Source organism: Tympanuchus pallidicinctus, unplaced genomic scaffold (assembly GCF_026119805.1).
Source record: "Tympanuchus pallidicinctus isolate F22 unplaced genomic scaffold, pur_lepc_1.0 scaffold3, whole genome shotgun sequence".
NCBI classification, from domain to species: Eukaryota; Metazoa; Chordata; class Aves; order Galliformes; family Phasianidae; genus Tympanuchus; species Tympanuchus pallidicinctus.
In genome coordinates, this window is record NW_026294747.1 from 30,772,746 (window position 1) to 30,795,181 (window position 22,436).

Sequence of the window (22,436 nt, forward strand, 5' to 3'; positions counted from 1 at the left end):
AGAGAGAAATGCTTTCATCGGAGCTGCTTATTTCCAGTAACCCACATCAGAGCTGACACATGAAAAATGGTGAAATTACTGAAGGTAGTCCAGCCTGAATAAGGACTACCTTATTAGTTCAGGTACTTGCATCTCCCTAATTTTCATATTAATCATGTGTCCATCTTTCTTTGAAATAGGGCCATCATGCTTCATGTCAGAATTTAGCATGTAAGTAAAATTCATAGTGCTTCAACTCTCACCTGAAAATATTTGTATGAAGACAACAGTGACTAATTTTATTATTCCTATCTAACAGAAATTAGATTTATTTTAGTGATTGAAACCACATATAAAATAAAATAATAAGCACTTAAAAGTAGTCTCACATATCCTCAAAAAACCTTCAGTAACCAGCCCCAAAAGATAGTAATATGGAGCTGTTCCTATTTAACAGAGCTGCTACACACTGTAATGCACCTATGTAACATTTTTCTCATCAATTTTTACAGTTTCCACTGATTAAATATATATTGACTCATAAAGTATTACCGTTACATCAATTGTCAGCAGACGCAAGAGTATGTCATTTAAATATTAACTATCATATAAAAATGGCAGCATGATTGTTTGGAAGCAGTAATCTGGTACTGGTTATTGCCACATTTCACTAACGCATTAGGCAGCAGTCACAAAATACATTGCGTTTCTTATATACCTGCTACCATGAAATCAGAAGCAGATAAGTTCTTTGTACATCTCCCTTTCCTCTTAGATCTAATTTTTATTTATTTCTAAACTGAAGAAAACTTTAATCTGTATTGCAAAGGCATATTAGTGTAATATAAACAAAGATACGCTCTCTAGAGTCAGAAATGATATGCATAATCTCTAAATCAATGGAAAAAATATACAATGAACCAGTAACATAGATTACTTTGTGCCTGAAATATTTTGAAGACAGTTCTCATATAACATAGGTGCAGTATATCATGAAACAAGTTGTTTACTTAAATTCTTAATAAGGCCATACTTTATATTCTGAAAACAGAATGTAGTTTGAGACCTGTTTCTTCCAGAAATAGTTAAAAAAATGAAAGAAAAAGCTACACATTACTACTGATGTGAAATAAATCCTTTATTCTTTGGTAATAGTATGATCAGGACATGTGGACACTTCAAAGACCATTAATATCTTCTAGTAATTGATAGGTAATCGCTCATTTGCTAGCGTCAGCAATGTACGTGAGAGAGAAACCATTCTTTCTTACTAATGTAATATTTGAAGTTGCTGCTATTGCAACACAATGTTCATACAACATCAGTTTTAATGCAAGCACTCATTTTCCGTCTCCTAACACCTATTGAAATGCAATTTCAATAGATCTTTAATCGTAAAGGGTAGGTGAGTCGATCGATTTTTTTTATCTAGGAGGCTCACCACCACTCTTCCAAACTTTTTATGTTTTCTTCAAGGTAGTGCTTTAGAGAATATATTTTAATGCCTTGATTCTCCAGATTCGTATTTTACTTAATAAACAGTAGCGATAAATTTGTCTGATTTTTAATAGCAACCGTTTGAAACTTTTCACAGACCAGGTTTTCTAGGAAACAGCTATACCAAAGAATTTATTCTGCTTAATTCTCTTCTATTAAGCAGTTTTCATTAGTCATCCTCTAATCTGTATGAACAGAATTAAAAGGTGTCAGGAAAATAAACTGTTTTAACCGTTTGTATTAAAACAAAAATCTTAGTTTTGTTATTTAAAAGTTGTTAACAGATGCGACTTCACTTAATCAGCGTAGGAACTTTCAGTAAAATTGTGCTTAAAAAAATCTATGTACAGTCTGAAATTTCCAGCAAGACAAAAATCCAGCTTCTTACAATTCTTGAAGTTAGGAGACTAATTACATTAACTGATTTATTAATAAATGAGGCTTTTTGTCTAATTGTTATAAGTACTAACAGACTGGGGAACAATTTTAAATGTCTAATGTGCCTGGCAACAATTTATTTTACGTTAATTACACTTATCAGTAATGTCACTATAGATATGCCCCTTAGGTTCTACATTTGGAAAATCAAAGAAAAAAGTGAAGATTATTACCTCATTGGCCAATTCCAGTAAAACAGGGGCAGTGGCATTTTTCATCACCCCATTCAGGTACCTAGACAAGACAAAGGTAATTCCTGTACAGCCCAGCACAGCATATTTCATGAGAAGCGTTCTAATAAATAAGTAGCTTAAACAACCACAAACTCCCCAAGCCATGCTTCCTATTCATTTGCAATATACAACAATCTGATTTAAGTTACTGGTAAAAAAAAAAAACAACAGACAACAAATCAAGACAATGGTCTTTCAAAAAGATTCAAAAAGCCATATAAACAAATTATACTTCTATTATTTAAAGATGTAGAACAAAAATCTCTATTATTCACTGAAAAGATTTTGAGTTCCATTTGATCTTCAGCTACATAGTGCAAATCACTGTACATCTTATTTAACTTGTTACTATGCACAAAAAGTACATTCAGAAGTTTAATTGCAGATTTTATCAACAAAGGTAATGGTAATAGTTTAAATACTAAAGACTAACTTCAGTGAAATCAGAGTATAAAAGTGAACTTAATATTGTGAAGAATATTAAAAGAAATATTAAAAGAAAAATTTAGCATCTATTATTTTCAGGAGTTGATGGAATGAAGAATACTTTTGGAAGCCACTCTGCTTTGCAACAATCTGGTACAGAACAACATCTGAACCTGCTCATTTATCCTATCTTTATTTATAGAGCAAATCATTAGAAGGCCACAGCCTTTCTAGCTCTGTTATTATCTATTCATCAGAAGCCCTTCTTCTGCTCATTAGCTACAGATATTAGTATCATTTTACCTTTTTGTGAAATGCATTTAACATCTTTATATGTAACTCTTCACATAGGATAATGGCTTTTTGTTTGCAAGTTATTCTGAGGCTTAATGAATAAAGGAACTGATAAAAGCTTATTGCTGTAACCTATTTCAATTCTATGTAAAAACACAAAATAAGATGTCTCATGTAAATCTGAACTTTTGAAAATTTATAATGGTGGGGGAAAAAAAAGACAGTTAAAGAACAACATACTTAACCAAGAAGATTTGCTTGAGACTAATGTTCGAAAACATGCACCCAGATGATCAAACATCACAGCTACAGCTGACATTGGAGTGCTACTGGCAATTCCATTGTGGACTAACAGATTTCACTTGTTGATGGCAATACTGTCCTAAAAAGCTTGCTGATCCTTCTTATAACTTCGCTTTCTGTTGGTCCAAATTGAAGCCTATACCAGTTTCAGCCAAACAGTAGGAACTATTCCACAAAACCACACTTATGCTTTCTCCTAACAAGGACCACTGGAAATGACTACATTCAAAATTGTGTTGTTTCAGATAGAGGAATGCACAAATATTTGTTTGTATGTAGGAGAAGCATATCACACAGAATGTATAGTTGTAAGATGGATGCTACAAAAGAGTAGTCAACATGTTTGCCATGTTTACACTTGCAGCATTTCAAACTGCCTTCTCACTCAAGCAGTCTGCCCCTGTAGACTACTAGACATTACACCGTAAATCAAAAATGGGATTGAGATGAGTTTCCTATATAATAACCAGAACATACCTAATTTTAAAATATGTGCATTTTGTCCAACCATGTTAAAAGTTTGCAATACACACAATATCCAGTAATAGCATAGCTACTACATAGCTTCATACATAATGCATTAGTTATGTACTGCCACATACCTCAGAGTACAGAAGGGGACAGAACACCAAGTATTCCTACCTGATGTTAGCCAAACTTAGTTACACCTATAACTTCACTGGTACCAACAACATTGCTACTTTGCAACAAGCAAAATCTGATTCAGCATGTCAGGTTCAATGTAATGGGACTAGTAACATTATAATCATAAAAAGAGTTTAAATTATTTGCATGTGTTCTAAGAAAAGAATTATTACAGTTACAATTAACATAGGACACTTCATTAAAATTATACTAGTTAAAAGTAATTAAATTAAGTATTTCATATATATATGGTTATTCAAATGACAAAATTTAAAGCCAATATTCTTCCTAAACAAACATCAACATTGGGAGAAGTGCGATGTGATCCAGTACAAATTTTTACAAAACTATATAGCTACTTGAAAAAGAAAATCAAGCCCTCCAAAGAGTACAATTCACACAAGGCTTTCTGATATAATCAGGTTGTGCTTAGGTTTAAACATATGATTCTGCAGAAGCACAGTGTACTTAATTGTTTACAAATGGAAGCTTTTTGTTTATTTTCCTGGTTCATACAGATTAACATTAAGCATGGATATCAGACATCTATAATCACAAGTATGAACTTGCTTGCCATGTAAGCTCTTCAGATATGTCAGTCTACAAAGTATTCTTTAATTGCACATTTTTACCAGTTATCATTATGCCCCAATTATGTCATTGTGACATTTAAAATAAAGTGTATAGAGGTAACAGACAAACTATAAGATGTCGCAAACATTTTATTAGCTTAAGACACAAATAATTACAGAATATCGTAAAATGACATTCTCCCTTAAAAGCTATTTCTGACACTTCTGTTGATAAAACAGGAGTGATCTAAAAATTAAAGCTGGCAATACAGAAATTTAGTATGTAACTTTTGCAATGTAAAACAGCTGTTTTTTTAAAAAGTACAAGCAGCTGCAACAGAAGAAGCTCACTAGCTGTAAGGAATTTATCATTAATATTAGTCTTGACACAGAAATTACATAATTACTAACTATAGGCAGTGTATAATGAATGCTTTCATATGCACTGTAAAAAATAATATTTGCTTATCTGGATTAAAAGCCAAGGAAGTTAAACACCTCTTGATCAGACTGACCAAAGCCTGAAATATTCTGTATATACACTGATAAACACATTTATGTGAACATTCTGTAACATTTATCCCAAATTGTTAATTTATATTTATAGAAAATCATCTTCATAAGCTAATGAGCTAATTTACTTATAATTACAATAAAATTTAGTGATGATACTCTTAACTAGGGTAAGGAGGTCATACCTTTGGTAGTAAGATTCAACTGCTTCTGCAGTATGATGCTTAGCATGTGTTCTTTTTATTTGTTTCTTGAAAAACAAAAGAAAAACAGTCTTACAAATGTGTCATATATCAAAGCACAAAAATCATAAATGTTCAAACAGATGCCTAGGCTACACTTTATTATACAAACTGAACTATGTTTTGAAATTCTATATAGAAATGATGTTCAATTGAAACGAATGTCTTCATAGTGTACTGCAATGTACCATATATGTAAAAGCCAGTAAGGTCACAATAATTGAATCTAAATAAGTTTACTGAAGGCTGCAGAGGGCAAAGTAAAACTTGTTCTGTCTTTCAATCTTTGTATTAATTTTCCCTCAATTCAATTCCATCTAAGTCTGGTGTACGCTAGTTTTACAATTCAATTGGCATTTTTAACCAGGAAGAACATTGCTTAAAAACAACTTATTTGAAAAACTACAAAAAGTAATTCCACAGAGACTTGCCACTTGACTGACACCTGTCATCTCATGATAAATGACTCCATTTTCTGCCTCTCTTGCCTTCTGCCACTCCGGCAATGGTCATTTATCATCATCTCTGTCAGCAATGGAAAGCAGCACTGACAGTGCAAGTCAGCAAACATTTAGCACATGGAACCACGCAACACAGGGAAATTATTATTGTCAGAATAATAATGGTTTAGCATAATTTATTACAGGTCCACCAAATAAGCAAAGGCTAGATGTTATTAGACAGATGGATGGGTAGGCTTGGCAGCCATCCACTGAGACTCAGGCGGTGCTTGATGTGGAAAAGGGAACATCCTCCAAACCAATCAGAAACCTGGCAGTTCAATTACAAAGAAATAAAGGGACATTCATCATTCAATTAGGCACCTGTCAACCCTCACAAAGGAGAAAACTTCTAACCTGGTACTCCTGGGAGAAGATGCTCAGCAGAGTGGACTGCGATTGACTGGAACAAATAAAAGAAGGACAAAGTTAATTACTGGAGTGCACTGCAAAGAAACAAAAGAGAAGGGAGCTTCAAAGGTAGGCCTGCTGCCCTGTAATCTAACAGAACATGAAAACAAGTGTGGAAAAGTTGTTCCAGATGAACACCTCAGACAAAGGCTTCCTGCTGCTAGGTCAAGGAGAGAGCATACGAGGGAGGGGAGGAAAATATAGCAAGAGTTTCAAAGCAAACTAGCATATTGTTTAGGTGATTCTTTTTCAGCCTCAAACCCACAAAGCCCTATCAGTAGCAGGTACTGGAGTTAAAAGGGAAAAGACAAAGAAAAACAAAGCAAAATTTCCTTTAATAATTGATGGACTTAAATTCCATCAGAAGTTGAGAACATACCACTTGTTCATTGGCAACATATTGAAATTCATTTTGTTAGCAGCAAGGGAAACTCTTCAGTAGCTGTCTCATATTCAGGTTAAAAACTTCCCTCTCTGTCAGAAGTAGCATATGGGACCACTGGAACATTCCCACTGAAACTGATGTGCTTTGAAAACAGAAACTTTCACAGCAGGAAGCAGAGATTCCCTGGAGTCGGTCATTTCCAAAAGCTGCCATAAGCTTCATTCATCTAAGGCTCCCCTCAATGTCAAACACCTGGCAGTGAAGCAACCTGGAAAGCATTCTTCTCAAGTGGGAATTTTTCTCTCTGAATTCTTAACGTTTAGAAATGGGACAAGATTTCTTTTCCCCCCAAAAAAGCAATCACTACCATGCCACTACTGTTTTCAATTGTCCTCTGTGGATATATTTACCTCATCATATCCTGAATACAATTAATTACTTCTGATATATTTTCCTACTACATGCAACTTGAACAAATTATAGTCTCAATAAATCGAGTTTTATGGTACAGCAAAGCACTATGAATAATTAACATTTTCCCTTTCATGAGCTTAACTACTAAGGCACAACATAGGTAGTTCAAATATTCAGCAGTGCCTAAAATCTTCTTCTTCTGAGAGATTTCCAGCATGGCGATTTAATACCTGCATTACATCATATTTACATTAAATGTAAATATTCTCTCCACACTTAAATGTCCTTTCTTCTTGTAATATTCACATCTCAGAGATATTAACTTAGGATAAGCAAGTCTTATGCCCACTTTGAAAAGACAAAACTGAAGAATAGAATGACTGAATGGTTTGTTCAAGTTGAAACAGAAGGTATGTCTATGTAGCACAGTATAAAGTTACCTCTAAATAAACCAGCTGAAGCATTAGGTGCAAAGTAACTAAGCTAGACTGTGTTCAGTGCTATGCAATGAGCTTATCAGTTTGAGTTATCTGTTTCTCATGTTTCTGGCATCTTTGCCATAACACCTAGTTTGGGCTTGTCTGTCCAGTGCATGTGCATCTGTGTGACAGCCGTAAGCTGAGCCTTCTTCTCTGACATTTTATACATGATAAATGGAATATTAATTGTCTGAATATCGAAACTAGAAGAATGGTAATAATATCTATTACTATCTATTATATACTAAACTATCTATTATATGTATTTGTTTTTCTGTGATCCATTAATTTCATAAATGACAATACAGTCAAGATTTTAAATATTCTTTAATATATATCATTCAACACAGTGGCCGAGAGATATTCAACACAATGCATCCCCAAAAGGTGTATTATCCAATTATGGCAATCTTCAATGTGTAGATGTGGCCTTAAAATCTGAACAAAGGAAAGAAATTAAGATTATATACTTAAGCAGACTACATACATATACATAGCTATGCTTCTTCAAGTTGATTTATTTGGAAAACAAAACAAAACAAAACAAACAACCCTGCAGGCTATAAATGAGCCAGATACATATGGCCCCGTAATGGCTCTCCATGTAACTATTATTATCTGGCAGATTTACATGGTCATAACAGTAGAACTGAATGTAGAGAAAAGATTCAGAAATTAAATAACAGAACAACACAAAACAGGACAACATTTACCTGGGTTTGACTTCTCTCCAACTAGTACACACATTTTTGTATTTTAAAACCATTCCCAGTAACATTACTATGCTTACTGCACAATTATCCAACCATACTCAGTGACGTATCAAAAAGATTTAAGACCATTATATCCATTATCTCTCTGTTCTCCCATTTTACTCTTATTCATTCTATTTTGTTCCTTTGCTGTCCTTGATTTCATCTTTCTACTTCATTTTAGTCTGACAAGCTTCTCCAATGCTTCAACTGTTCCGATCATTTAGGACTCACCCCAAATACTAAATAAATGAAGAAATAAAAATCAGGCAAGAACCTAACAAGGTCGATATATACTGGATTGCAGTACAAAAATATTGTGACTGCAGAAGAAAATTACTTCAACAGAATCATTCCAAGAATTTCAAGCCTTACCCTCCTCCCCAAGAGAAGTAGATTTATATTTTCACATGGCTTCTTCTCTGTTTCTTCTAATTAACATAGGCCCCCCTGTTAAACACCAAAACCACTTATCTGCCACTCTATGTTTGCTTTTTTTTGGCCTCTATTGTATTGCTACTGGCAAAATTACATGAATAGCCAGCAAAATGAAAGCTGCCAGGCAAAATGAAGCAGCTCCTTCAAACATTGCTGGAACATCTATTGCAAGATGCTACTGACAGCAAACTAAAACATCACGGTTTTGAAAAGTGGTTAAAAAGACAGTACAGTGTACTTGGAGAGGGAACAGAGTCATGAGCATACATCTGCATTGCAAGACAGCACAAAAAGAACACAGCTGCTGATGGTAACAGTTCAGGATACTGCCATGCAACTTATTACAGGAGGTATCTTATCAGTGTATACAAATACATGAAGGGAAGGTATAAAGAAAACAGAGATAGGTACTTCACAGCATTGCCCAGTGAAACGGGCGCAAATTGAAACACTGGAGGTTTTGTCTCAATGTCAGAAAATTGTGCAAGAGTGACTGAGCACTGGTACATGCTGCCCAGAGAGGCTGTGGAATCTCTTCCTTGGAGATCATCAAAAGTTGCTTGGGGATGGGCCTGGTCCTGCTCAGGGTGTTCCTGCTTGTACTGTCATCCCTGGAGAGTACACCAGCATGATCTGTTTGCAGGCCTGCAGTGAGTATAAAGTACTTACAGACAGATCAGCACTTCATAATTACAGCTGATGTGAAACTATGGCCAAGAAGGAGGCAGTAAGGACTAAAAGATTTTAATTGGAATGTCTTGCCTTCCTCTTTTCAGCAAAACATGCTCCTATATCTAGCCAAGATTTTGGGTACTGTCCAACTTAGTATTTCCCATGTAATAGAGCCACACCTGAAGAGAATCCAAACACGACAACTTCTACAATTATAAAAGCTCTGAAAGTAATGCCTCCTATTTTACTATGTTGACTCACAATGTCAGAAGCCAAGTTCTGATCTTGTTTGACATCTTCATCAATGACCTGGATGAAAGGATGGAATGCACCTTAGCAAATTTGCTGATGATATGAAGCTGGGAGGAATGGATGTCACACCAGAAGGCTGTGCTGCAATTCAATAAGACCCAGACAAGCTGAGCTGGATGGAAAAGAACCTTATGGAGTTCAACAAGGGCAAGTGCAGAGTTCTACATCTGAGGAGGAATAACTGCAGGTATCAATGCAGGTGAGAGGCTGACCTGCTGGAGAGGAACTCTGCAGAGAAGGATCTGGTTGTCCTGGTGGAAAACAGGGTGACTATCAGCAAGCCTCCTTGTGGCCAAGAAGGCCAGTGGTATCATTTAGGGATAAGGTGAACTTTCCACTTCACTTTCTGAGATTTATGGAAATGTAAAATCTTAGATATAAATACAAGCTTCTACTTGTTTCATATCTTCATTCTAAAATGCAATTCTTTTCCCTCAACTTTCTCTCCACGTTTTTTGCCCCAAATAGAAAGAACAAAAATGCTGTTTTACTTTTCATACATTTTACTATGGAATAAAGGAAGAGTGATCAGTAAAAAAAAAAAAAAAAAAAAACAACAAAAAACAAGAGTAAATATGAACTACAAAGAACACTGGGTCAGTGCTACCCTTTCACAAAATGGAACTCTTCACCTCATGAAGATGATAAACATGATGGTTAAAAGACTGTGCAAGGGGATTTGCATTTCCAAAATTCAGAAGCTGTTATGGGTGAAATCCCAAAGTAGCACTGTCAAAGCTTATCTTGGAAGTATATCCAACAACGAATTGTAGGTTTTATAGGAATTAAGGTACAGTAGAAATTGTCTTTTTTATTCCACATTCTCTAGTATGAGAGTCATGTGCTTGTTACATCTCTTCGTGAGATGTTATTTCTGTGAAGCAGGTATCTTTTAATATTAGAACTTTCCTGCTACTCCAGTACTTTGGGAACCACAAAACCCTTACAGTTTGTTGTTGGTGAAATACTCTCATTACAAATGTAATAATGCTATAAAATTACAATAAACATATAGATAAAAAGAAGTACCTGTGAAAGGGGTGATGTTCATTTCAGCCTTAAAGATACCAATTTAAAAACAAGACAAGATTAAAGCTCACTTGCAGAGCTATAGCACTAATCAGTTTTGAAATTCAGCAACATCCAGTTCATTAAACTATAGAAGAACTCAAGTCAAAAGATGTGAATATGAATCACTACTAAAAAGTGTCTTAGCATCAAAGTCGATTTTGTACCTTTGTTAGATTTAAAACTAAAAGTTGAAAATAAGGATTCTGAGCCTTAAGACTTCCTGCATTGCGAGTTCACCCTATGCAATAATAATAAAATAGGTTAAATGCAGGCATATACATATAGCTTTGCTGCCTATAGACAGGGTTATGAGAATAACTATGACAAAGCTTTGAGAAGGCTACTTGAGAAGAGTCATCACTTCTATGACCTTGACATTGGTTGGTCTCACAACTTCTATGCAATTTAGTGATGTGCAAGAACAGATGATGGTGCAATACATAGAAATGGCAGCATTTAAAATTCATAGTAGCATAAGGCCATTACTTTTCCCACTGGGCCACTTGAACTTTAATAATGTCTGACCTAGTTGGCCAATAAGTTCTAGCAGCAGACAGAGGAAAATTGCTAGTATTAGATACTGTTTGAATGATTTTTCATTTAGAAAGACTTAGAAGTTCCTTTAAGAACAGGGCACCAATTCCTCCTGTAGACACCTCATTTTTTGGTGTCTGCTGTAATGGCCAATATATTTTAAAACAACTGCAGACAACACACAATTTGTATCAGATGTGAAAAAAATAAAATGCAGAGGTAAACACAAATTATCAACACAGCCAATGATCATCTCCTTTCATCAATACAAAAACTAGCTTTTGGCAGTAGTAATGGAAGCGTAGCTCAAAATAAGCAATATTCTAATTCCTACAAAATATTTTTGATCCAGTCCCTGAAAAGTCAAAAGTGAAGTTAGAAAAAAGTTGCTGTTTCCCCATTACTTCAATTTGATGATGAGAAGAACAGCAGGACATTTTCAGAGTGGATAAACACCGGTAGATTTTATGGTTAGAGATGGAACTCTGACAATACAGGAATAGAACAGTGTTATTTCTACCTGAAAAGAAACTACCTCTTGGTCTTAGTAAGCAAGCAGATAATAATTTCCCTGAAATACTATTATTTTTTTTTCTTCCAGAATTACAAACAACTATTCCGTGTTTGAAACCTACCAAAATGCTAAAACCACAAAAAGACCCCTGTAAGCAAATACAAACAATATTCACAATACAAACTTTAAAAGTACTATGTCAATGCTAAAAATGAAAATAAAATTTAGTCAAATATTAAAAAAATATTCTTACATAGGACTTGAATAACTTTCAAACCTTTTCAACTTACACATACCAGAACCTTTTTGGTATCCTTTGATCATATCATCAGGGGATTCATTGACAAAAGAAATTGATAGGAGTCAAACAGAGTTTGTCTCTCACCATCAGCCTGATAATCTTAGTACATGTTCTTCCAATTTCATTCTCCTGCCATTCTCTAAAATTCTCCTTTTAAGTTTACAAATAAAAAACTATTTTTATTAGTAAATGGCAATTTTCATTTTGTTCATTTTGTTAAAAATTAGCCTGTATGTAAAATGCATATCTGTGCCAATTTGAAACTAAACAAGTCCCCAAACACCCTTAAGCAACTTGCTCCTAAAAATATATAATCAAATTTAGAAAACTATAAATTATATTTAAATTTATTATTTACAAGCAATTAATTACGAAGACAGCCAGGTGGCTTTCATTACATAAATTACTGTTAATGACACTTGCCTCATGCTGCTACTGTATTTAGCATTTGCATGCATCACATGTCAGGCACACACACTGTTGCACAGCTATCTCCAAGGTAGAACTGAACACCCTAAGTAAAAAAAATCTTCCAGTAAACCAAAACAAAATGGTTAATCCCCTAAACAAGTGAGGATCGTATTGCAGATATAATTTAAAGGATTTCACCTGTATCAAGTATGGATTGTATAGAAGTATAATTTAAATTCCAGTTTGAGTAATGATACTGATTTAAGGCAAGAAATAAACCTATTTACAGCTAGTCCTTGAATTTTCAGGCTTAAACTCTACACACTCTATTAAAGTTTATAATTTAAAAATTACTTGTAATAATAATAAAACAGAGAATAATTGTTGTTACTCTACCTAGCTGACAGCATACTATTTTGTGTTATACATGCATATATTTACAAAATCTACTTCAGTCTTTCCAAAAAGTCTTACACTTTACTGTACAGTTGACTGCACTTCTCAGGTATAGCTTACTAGAAGGAATAGCTTTCATAGAGGGAAAAAAATAATTTTAACATTGGAGGTATGGCAGAACACACTAAGAAGGAAATCCAGCCATTCCTTTTTACAAGTGGTCTTCCAGAATTTTTTTTAAACTTCCTATGAACGCACTCACTGGCAGGCGACAAGAGAAAGTTTGAGTGAGGTGATTATAATTTCATATTACTCTACACTACAACTTCTTTAGCCTTGTTTTCCACTTCTAGCAATAGAAGTTTCCCTTCTCTTCATCCACTTTCTTGAGGATTAAAATTTTTATTTTCTTTGTACTGCTCTGAAAATGGCCACAATTACCAACCTTTGTTTCCTGTATTGTTGCAGTAAAGATTGTGAGAAGTCTGATTCCATTCCCTAGCTAAACAGTCTGATGTAAACAGTCAATAGGTTCACCGCATAGCACCTTCATTAAGCACCAAAATTTAACCAGCCTCAGTAAAATAGATTTAGACGTTCCAGTAAATAAATAATGTGAAAACTAACAAAGAAGGAAAACTAGTTCAACATCAAACATTTGCTCTATGTTAAAATAAACTGAATATGACCTCAATATGCATCAAGTCATATGGCATGAACTTATTGACAATTCTTAAATTTCTAGATTGTCAAAAACATAATAAAAATATAAAGCACATAAATACTAAAAGACTAGACTTGGCAAAAAAAAAAAAAAAAGAAAAGAAAAGAAAAAGAGGAAGAAAAAAGTAATTGAGAAGAGCGTAAATAAACTTCACTAGAATTCAGAGGAATCTGACAACATTCTTCAGGTAGCTTTCAAAAAGAGCCCTACATTATGCACTACTACTTCGAAGTCTTAATACGTGACAATAAAAGAACAAATGCCACAGTACCTTTTCCTACTTCTGATTTATTTTTAATTTGTTCTCCACATTTAATTTTGAGTTCTTTGTAGCTCCTAACAATGACAAATTAGCACAACTAGGGTACCAGAAGACAACAGCAATTGAGAATTTAGAGGAAAAGAATATTCTGGATGGGACCCTTAACATTTCTGCATGTTAGTCAACAACCAGCAACTTATCTGACATACTCTTAAAAAAGACTGCATGTTCTTATAAAAAAGCAAGTGATCCTCTCCACTTTTAACTAAAAGGCACACAAATGTTTCCCAGTCAAAAATAAGGATGTTGACACCTTTATTGAAACCAAGAGAGTGAGAGGCAAAAAGGAAGCTAACTTATAGAACAATACTAATTTGGGGTGGATACCTTTGCTTTTCTAACTTTTGCTTTTAAGTAGATTTCTTCCAATCAACTTTCACTTACAAGTAATTTATCCTCCCCCCCAGCAGTAAAGATTTAAGGCCAAAAATAGAAACAATGGAATGTAAGGTTTAGCAAGGTAGATATGCAAGTACTATTTTATTTCACTACTATAAAGTATTTTGTTAAGCATTTTGTATCACTTCCCATTAAACTAACTACAAACAATTCTTAAAGTTACGGCTGTTCATATGTAATCTGTTACCTGTAACAGAAAAAAAAAGGAAAAAAAAAAAGGCAGAAGGCCTCTCTAGCCCCCTAATCACCATATCAATGACACATGCCACAACAGAGAAGCACTAGTTTATTTGATTGATCATGGTAGATAAACTCCAAATAACAGCGAAATTAACAAATGCTTGACATTTGCTCAACATCCATTATTCTGACACTGCTTTCAGGATTTCAAAGCCTGGGAGTATGCTTAATCAACATTCATATTCCCTAGTGAGCTACAGGCACCATATTGTGCCCCGCCTTAGTACTGATGAAAACTGCATATTGGCCATTTCCAAAATGTTCTGGGACTCCACACAGGGCCCCTTCTCTCCCTTGTTCCTGTTCTGCAGTTTTCTTTTAAACACTTCCAAGACAAAAGCATCTGCCAGTTTTTCTCTCTGGGGATGTATGCAAAATGAACTTAACAGTTTTAAGGCAGAGAAACCCTCACATCTAAATTCATTCATAGGACAGAAAAGGGCCTAAGAGGCCTCTCCAGGGACAAAACCCTGCTGAAATTTTCCCCGACAACAGTGGGAGCTTTATAAAATCTAAGTCCAGACAATTTCCAATTCAAATGCCCAGCATAGCATGACCTTTGTCAGATCTATGAGCCCTAGATGCACCCACTATTTTTTTATTCTAACCAGCACAGACATTAGACAGGGCACTACTGCTAAGCAGGAGGTTGAATATTTGCATGCTCTTCCATTGTGAAAATGTAACAGTGACAGCACTGTGTCGAATTCTTTTCCCCCTAGAACTCTAACTCCATAGGAGAGGCATAGCTGACAGATGACTCTCCCAACATCTGTGTTATGTACACTGCACAGCTGAGGAACCTTGGATCACTGTCACAGCTTCTTGGAGATGACCTACACCTTTCTTATATCTGTCCATGATCAAAAAAGTAAAATCAGAAATTGAAAACACCATTTTTTAAAAATGAAAAGTAAATATGGCAAGAAAGATTAACATAATTTAGTCATTAAGCTGTTCACATATCAGCTCACCATATGTTGTATAAATGTCCTATACAAAATAATTTATCAGACCTGACACGTTGCACATCATGTTGTATTATTTAATATGCTTACAAAAATTTCATGGATCAAGCTCCACCTCTGAAAGCTTTCAGAAAGCCCTAGAAAATATTTCTTCATCTTCTATGATTTATTTTGATTACCTTTTGCAGCTACATGATAAAGTGGAACTTACAAAATTACGAGGTTAAGGTTTACACAGCTATTGCTTCAGAGACTAAAATATAACAGATGACTCCATGTCTATGTACCATTTTACTTGCATTTAATATTCAGAAGTACATTAAACTAAGCATGTTGCTTTCCTCTGCATATTTTAATGATTTTTGCTGGTTATTTCAGTATACATCCACTAATGCAAAGTTCCATTGATATATTACCACTGGTGAAGAGACTAAAATGCTAACAATTACAAAATACATTAAAGCAAATGACTGTCATGTAATCAATCCCACCGCTCCCCGCTCCGCCCCCCCCAAAAAAAGTCTACAAAGAAATAGATTAATTTCTCAAAGTAAATGAAACATTTGAATAGTATTTTTAAATTATTGAGTCTGAAAGTATTAGAACTGCAGGCTAATATGACTAGATAAATGGCCAAAATTTTCATCCAGAAACCTTAAAGCCACAAAAACAATCACATATAAAAATGTTTGTCCATTACTAGTGACGTCCATGTGTAAATAGTAAATTGAAATAAAAAACATAAGCAGAAAGATAATGGATAGTAGTTATTGAGTAGCCAGTGGGATTTGTTTGAAAAAAGTACACTTAGAGAGCACAATAGACAGACATAGCTAGAAAAAAAATCAGACCAAAACCATGCATTTATCCTGTAAACAACCATTTTCTTTTTCTCTCTTAGACCACTGATGTCAAAGGAACACAATACAAATGAGATAAAAATGTAGTCTGACTTTTTGGTCAATAATTATACTCTCCTGTTTCTAATAATAGGATAAAGAAAAACATATTTCTATGTCAGAAAACCCACTGCAATGAGGTCATTAAACACTGTATTTGGAACTGAACTTGCTTGGCCTTTTTGGAGTACCTGCCAACTGTTCAAAACAAAACTTCATATTTAAACTCTGTAAGAAACAGAAATTTATGTCTTCTTTTGATCTTTTTATATTTTGTGAATTGAAAATAATGAGCTTCTCCAGGAGAACATGTTGCTTGCCTGTATTGAAAACTGAAGACCAGCTGGATTGAGAACACGTATTTATATTAGAGCTGGAAATGGCTAATGTTCGATTGTTGTTTGGCCATTAGGAATCTACGCTCATTCTCTGGCTATTATTTTTTGTACTCTGTACCAGTTCTAGCCTCAGAACATATGCAAGCATTCCATAGAGGAAATGCAAAAGGATTGGATACCACCAGTATCAATAGTGGATTGAAAGGAAGTTCTGCCATCTCTTAGCAGATCACAAATGGAAAGAGAGACACGTGGTGCCATTATCATCATCTGAGTCCTCAGTAATGATGAGGAACTCCAAAAGACTCTTCATATTAATTCAGATAAAAACGCCTTCAGTCATAGAAGTAAATATTATCTCTATACGGTCATAGTTTTTATATTGTCTTCAGAAAAGGTTCTAGCAGGCAACACTATAGAAACTACTATCTTTGGTATCACGTAGGTCTCAGAGAAAAATCTGAAAACATTCTGCTTTCTGTGGAAGAATGTGTGCTGTGTTATGATATTTTTCTTCAGTGTTGCAAGCTGCCTGGAGCTATCTGGGAATCAAGAATACCAAACAATTTGAATACCTTTCAGGCCTAGATCCAGATATGCAAATAGAGAATATTCATCCAAACAGAGTCCACTTCAGCACCACATCCCAACCTGAAGCCATTACACCAGTTTCAACAGACAGTGACACTTGCTTGAAGATCCTACTCAAATGAGAAAGATAAAGCAGAGGATTCAAGTACAAGAAACCTCCAGGATAAAACAGGAAGACTGTCATTATCATTTGGGCTACTGGGTACCTTAGGGCATGCACTGTATCAAGTATCCCATTCAAATCACTACCACATTCAAACTGTTATGGACACTAGAATTTAAGAAACACGTAAGAAAAGAAACAATAAGACTAATAAAAATGCTTTAGTTGCTGACAAAACACAGTTTCCAACCTAAGGAGTTTACAAGAGTTTACAAGCCAGAACACTTTTCCGTCAAGAAGTGCAGATTCCTGTTTGGTAAATTTAAGCCTGCTGACAAGAAGTTAATTTACTCTGAATTCTTTGTTTGAAGTCCAGGGATGAGAACTCCATGAAACACAAGCTGAAAACTAATGATAAAGCACGAAATCTTAGCATGCCAATGGGAGCTTGAAATCTACTTGTATGGTACAAATTAGTCAAACAAATGAACAAGGCTTTTAACCATCACTGGATCTGAAGAAAACAGAGAAGTATTTTTCCAAATATTTTCTAATGCTGTTTTCTTTTTTTCTTTTTTTCTTTTTTTTTTTTTTTTCTTAACAGTGCTCTATTAGATGTGTCTTAGAAGACAGTTTTAATATTATTAATTACTGTAATCTATATTCTTACTGAAAACAATCTTTATCAGTATTTCATTCGGTTTGAAATACAGTGCGACCTTCTGAGACATTCACCTTGAAAAGATACGATATTTTCACCAGGAACTTAAAGAAGTAAACAATTAAAAATGATTCTCATCAAAGCATATATGTTATTTTATTAAGTGATATGATAAGCTCAGGGGCATATATCAGAACCAAAATGGTTTTAGTCATTAATTTAAGTAATAAATCATAGGTTCTGCCAACAATGACAGAAAACAGATGCTAACAAGAAGATGTATTATTTAACATTGCCATGTGTTATAAAAATGTAAGTGTTTAGGACACGTCTTAAATTTTTATAATAATATGCATTTAATACATTACTGTTTTGACACATACAAGAATCAAATTTATAGGTCTCATTCAGCACTTGCTTTCTCTTCTGTGAACACAGAATGGATTCCTGGGGGAAAAAAACCTCAAGAAGTGAATGTATCAAATGGATGTTTTCAACAAAATCAAGTTGTTTGTCTTGCTGTCTTGAAGTAAGTACAATAAGCATTGAATCTCATTTAAAAATGAAAACCAACATATTCGCCTTTATGTAAACACAATTTTTTCCCTGAAAGTTCCCAGGAAATTCAAACTATTAAGTTTATCTATATACAAGTAACAAAGCATCTTATCACTTGGTAGAAAGTTACAGAAACAATTCCTTACAATTCAGGATGTCAATATTGTGTAATTCCCAATGAGCCTGCGAAATCATAAGAATAGCAGAAGTTTCATTCTCCAACGTATCTTATTTATTATTTATTCTCTACATCAATTTAAATAATATAATGGAATGCTACAACGATTTTCATCCACCACATCCTCTGCAAAAATGTCAAAACCAAAAACTCTATGGTAGTTAGCAAAATTATTGAAAACGTGATCTATTCCATTCCTCCCATTCATGCCCATCCTCTTCTCAGGACTCTGAAAGCCTGACAGAATGATGATCTGATCCAAGTCCTGACATATGAAAGCCTAAGAAACGCAATTATGCCTTTTGGCAAGCCCAGCCACACTAAACAGAATCACCATGTGCACAACTTCCTCAGCACTGCATCTCTTCTGCTAGTACAGCATGCTGTGTAAGGTCCCTCTGCAGGAGGGTCAATTGTTTCTAAAAAGGTGAGTGCTTCTCCCAAACATTTTTGGTTTGCTTTAAGGAAACTGGGTAATAACATTCCTATTCGCATTCTATTTCACATTCATTTTCAATCAACTTCTCCAGGTATCAGCACAGTTTCTTTCTTGGAAGTGCTCCAGTCAATGCTTTAAAACACTTGAGGAAGCAGTGATCAGAGTACGGAAACTAAATTTTCTTCATTAAGTCTACTGAAGCAGATATTAAAAATGCATTTAATATACTGGGGATGGCTGGTGGGCATCACTGACTGTGACAGGCCAGTTACTGATGAGCTGCTGTCAGACAGCCTTCTCAGCAGGGATCTGTGTCTAAGGCTGCTGAAGGACAGCAATATCTTCCCTTGTGTGTAAGCTCTATTCATCTCCCGAGTATTTACTAAATCACAGACCTGTGCACACAAACCCAGCGTTTCAGCGCATGCTAACAAATGATGGATGGCCTAGTCAATTCGTTATGTCCTGAAAGCGTGATTTCCTGCCATTCCAATCATCAAACCTCCAGAGCCTTCAGAGCTGATCAGTCCTGGAGAATATATTTTGCAGGCTCTATTAAAGGAGTAGAGGTTCTTTCCATTAGTCTCAAACTTTTTTTTTCCTGCCTGATTTAAAGAGATTTAAAGAGAACACCCTCCTTCCTCCAGCACCAGCACCACCACTACCACTCTTGTCTGTGTAAAGGATTCAGGGCATGTACCACTAGTGTTAGTAAAAAAGCATTCCTGGAACACCAGCCAGTTAACAATACAGATTTTGTCTGTGATTACTATAAAACACTACAATCTTTTATTTAAACAACCTATACGTCTTTATTATGTAGCCTAGACAACCTCCAAAACATTTTGTAACTTAGCTTCTATAATCAAATACCTTTTACAGCAAGGGAGAGCTCAAAAGGACTTGTTTTCTTTGTATTTGCCTACTGAAAAAGATCAGAGTGCTCTTAATTGTGTTCCTTTTTAAAGGATACCACTTAGGAATAAACTTATGATGTTCCAAAGACAGGTTAGCTGTCAAAGACATAAAGCTTCCAGATTTCTCCCCTTTCATAGCAAGGCAATATACTTGCTGTCTTTCTTTTGCATGCTAGAGGAGAAATTTTATTTAGCTTACCTATTCAATGATCTATAGGAACAGGATATTTACAACTCACACTTTCTATTCTGAACCATTGAACTTCAAATGAATCAGCTTGCACCTGCTGGAGAATTAGTTGTCTTAAGGTACTGCACATTTTTCTACAGTGATATAACATATAGGAGAAAACTTTATGTCAGTAAGTATTTGCTTACTCTAAAATACAGAGACCTCGATTTTCCTTACTTGCTAGGTGTGATCCAGCCACATCCAGCACAAACCAATCCACACTGCCCTACCATTCACCTCAACCTTGACCTGGAGATTAAACTCACTTTTATTGCACACAAAGGTCATCTGTGTTAGGTCAAAATTCAAAGTCCCTTGTCAGCCAAGGTTGATATATTCCAACCTTTCCTACTCTAATGCATCAAATTTTTCATGGTGAGGTCATATTCAGCAGACAGTGTATTCAGCGATTTATTGTGCTATTGTAATATAGCCCAGAATATGATTGTCTGAAAACCAACACATGAATAAAATATTTTTCTATCTCATGTACAGAATCTCCTCTGCTCATAAAACTCCATCCTAGACTTATCTGCAGACTTCAGAAGAATTACACAATGAGGAACTGTTTCTTAAATAAAATAAAAAATTACCATTTTTACCACCACTGTCCATAGTATAAGCAACATGAGTACAAGGGCACCCTAAAATCCACAAGTCAATTAAAATGCACATATGGACAGTGTTAAAACTTCCACTTCATCCTTACTTAACAGCCGACATAATCTGGCCCTTAAATCTGTAGACATCTGTTGGTCTATCTGATGACATCCAGCTCATTTTAGAATGAAATACTTGCAAGAGTGTTACGGGATGTACATTCCTGCTCTACTGGTGATTATCACTACCATATAACTTGTGAAGTGGCAAAAAGCACAACCAAGTTAAACTTTATAAAGCAACACAGTAACGTAATGACCAAGACAAGCCCTGCAGCTTTGACATAAGAAAGGATTTTTTTTCTCCCTCTTTTTGTCCTTGCCTCTTCTTGCTTTTCTTTAGAATTTTCTTTTCCCCTTATTTTTTTTCTCTTCACTCTTATTTTCTCTCTCTTCTCTCTTTCACCTTTTCTCCACTTTCTCTTCTGTGTGATTTTTATTTTATTTTATTTTATTTGAAAGGAACTGGACACCCATATAGTAATCCTTCCAATACTGCAGGGAGAAAAAGTTAAGAGAAAATACTTATCAGTACTAACGAATTCAGAAACTACAACCATAGTTTTGGCTGCACGTTTCAAGCAAAATTTCAAGACTAACATTTAAGATAATTTTGCCGTTCACTGGAATGGACGTCTTAGGTGGGAAGGCTTGTAAGGAACAGAAATGATACATGTATCATCATTTGCATCAAATTACAATAGAAAATACATTGTATTCCCTCAAACTTACTGCTGAGGCATTCTTACTCATGTCTTCCACTTTCTTGTTAATAACAACATGCTACAACAATAACAACTCTCCAAAAAATCCTTTCCACCTCTTTCAAAGAAAATCTGAAGGCCTAGAAGTTACACGTGCCAACGTAAGAATTTTCCTTCTAAATGCTGTTTATAGCAATCAGAGAAATCAAAACCTGATCAAAATTGTGTTTCCCATTCTCAGTGCTTTCACTGCTATCAATAGCTATTTTTTAATGTGTACCTTATTTTTAATTTAAAGAATAATGAAAAGAGACAAAGTTCTTCTGAGTTAAATGTTGATTTTTATTACAGAGGAGAATTAGTTTCCTTCCTATGTGGAGCCACAGCATAATCAGTTTTTCATGTGACACATCAAATCCAACTAGTTTCAAGTCCTCTGAGGCTTCAACAGTGAAAAAGGAAAACCTGTAGTGCTCCTTGGTTCATCTTAGCGAAACTGTAATATCTTAAGAGTAGACATCTGCAATATCTGTGCACTGGATGCAGATCAAGATCTGATACCAAGGCTATGAATACAAAGAATTTATGTCCAAAGGGAATTATATCAATTCATATTACGTTTTGAATTTTTATTTCATTGTAAGAATATTTTCATTACGCAAAATTTTATTTTACACTTCTGAAAGTTTGTATACTGTTAATTTGCTTTTCAAATAATAAGCCAAAATTATTTTCTCATCTCTTACTGTCAGTGCTTGCATTTGAGGTTAAA

The 22,436-nt window shown here is 34.8% G+C and overlaps 1 protein-coding gene and 1 long non-coding RNA gene across 7 annotated transcripts in view; one reads left to right on the forward strand and one right to left on the reverse strand.

Annotated features, from left to right (window-relative positions):
* LOC128085913 (uncharacterized) overlaps positions 1–3,259 on the forward strand; it is a 126,763-nt gene extending 123,504 nt beyond the window's left edge. The window contains exons 6-7 of the long non-coding RNA XR_008209152.1: positions 180–210; positions 2,673–3,259. This is a non-coding gene — a long non-coding RNA (uncharacterized LOC128085913). The remainder of the gene's footprint in view (positions 1–179; positions 211–2,672) is intronic.
* The window catches only part of CDIN1 (CDAN1 interacting nuclease 1), a 112,982-nt gene that overhangs the window by 86,109 nt on the left and 4,437 nt on the right, over positions 1–22,436 (reverse strand). For all 6 annotated transcript variants that reach the window (XM_052693920.1, XM_052693918.1, XM_052693923.1 and 3 more), the window contains exons 2-4: positions 6,000–6,045; positions 5,086–5,150; positions 2,088–2,148 (exon numbers count right to left, since the gene is read on the reverse strand). In XM_052693920.1, coding sequence (XP_052549880.1) covers positions 2,088–2,148; positions 5,086–5,150; positions 6,000–6,045 — 172 coding nt within the window. The remainder of the gene's footprint in view (positions 1–2,087; positions 2,149–5,085; positions 5,151–5,999; positions 6,046–22,436) is intronic.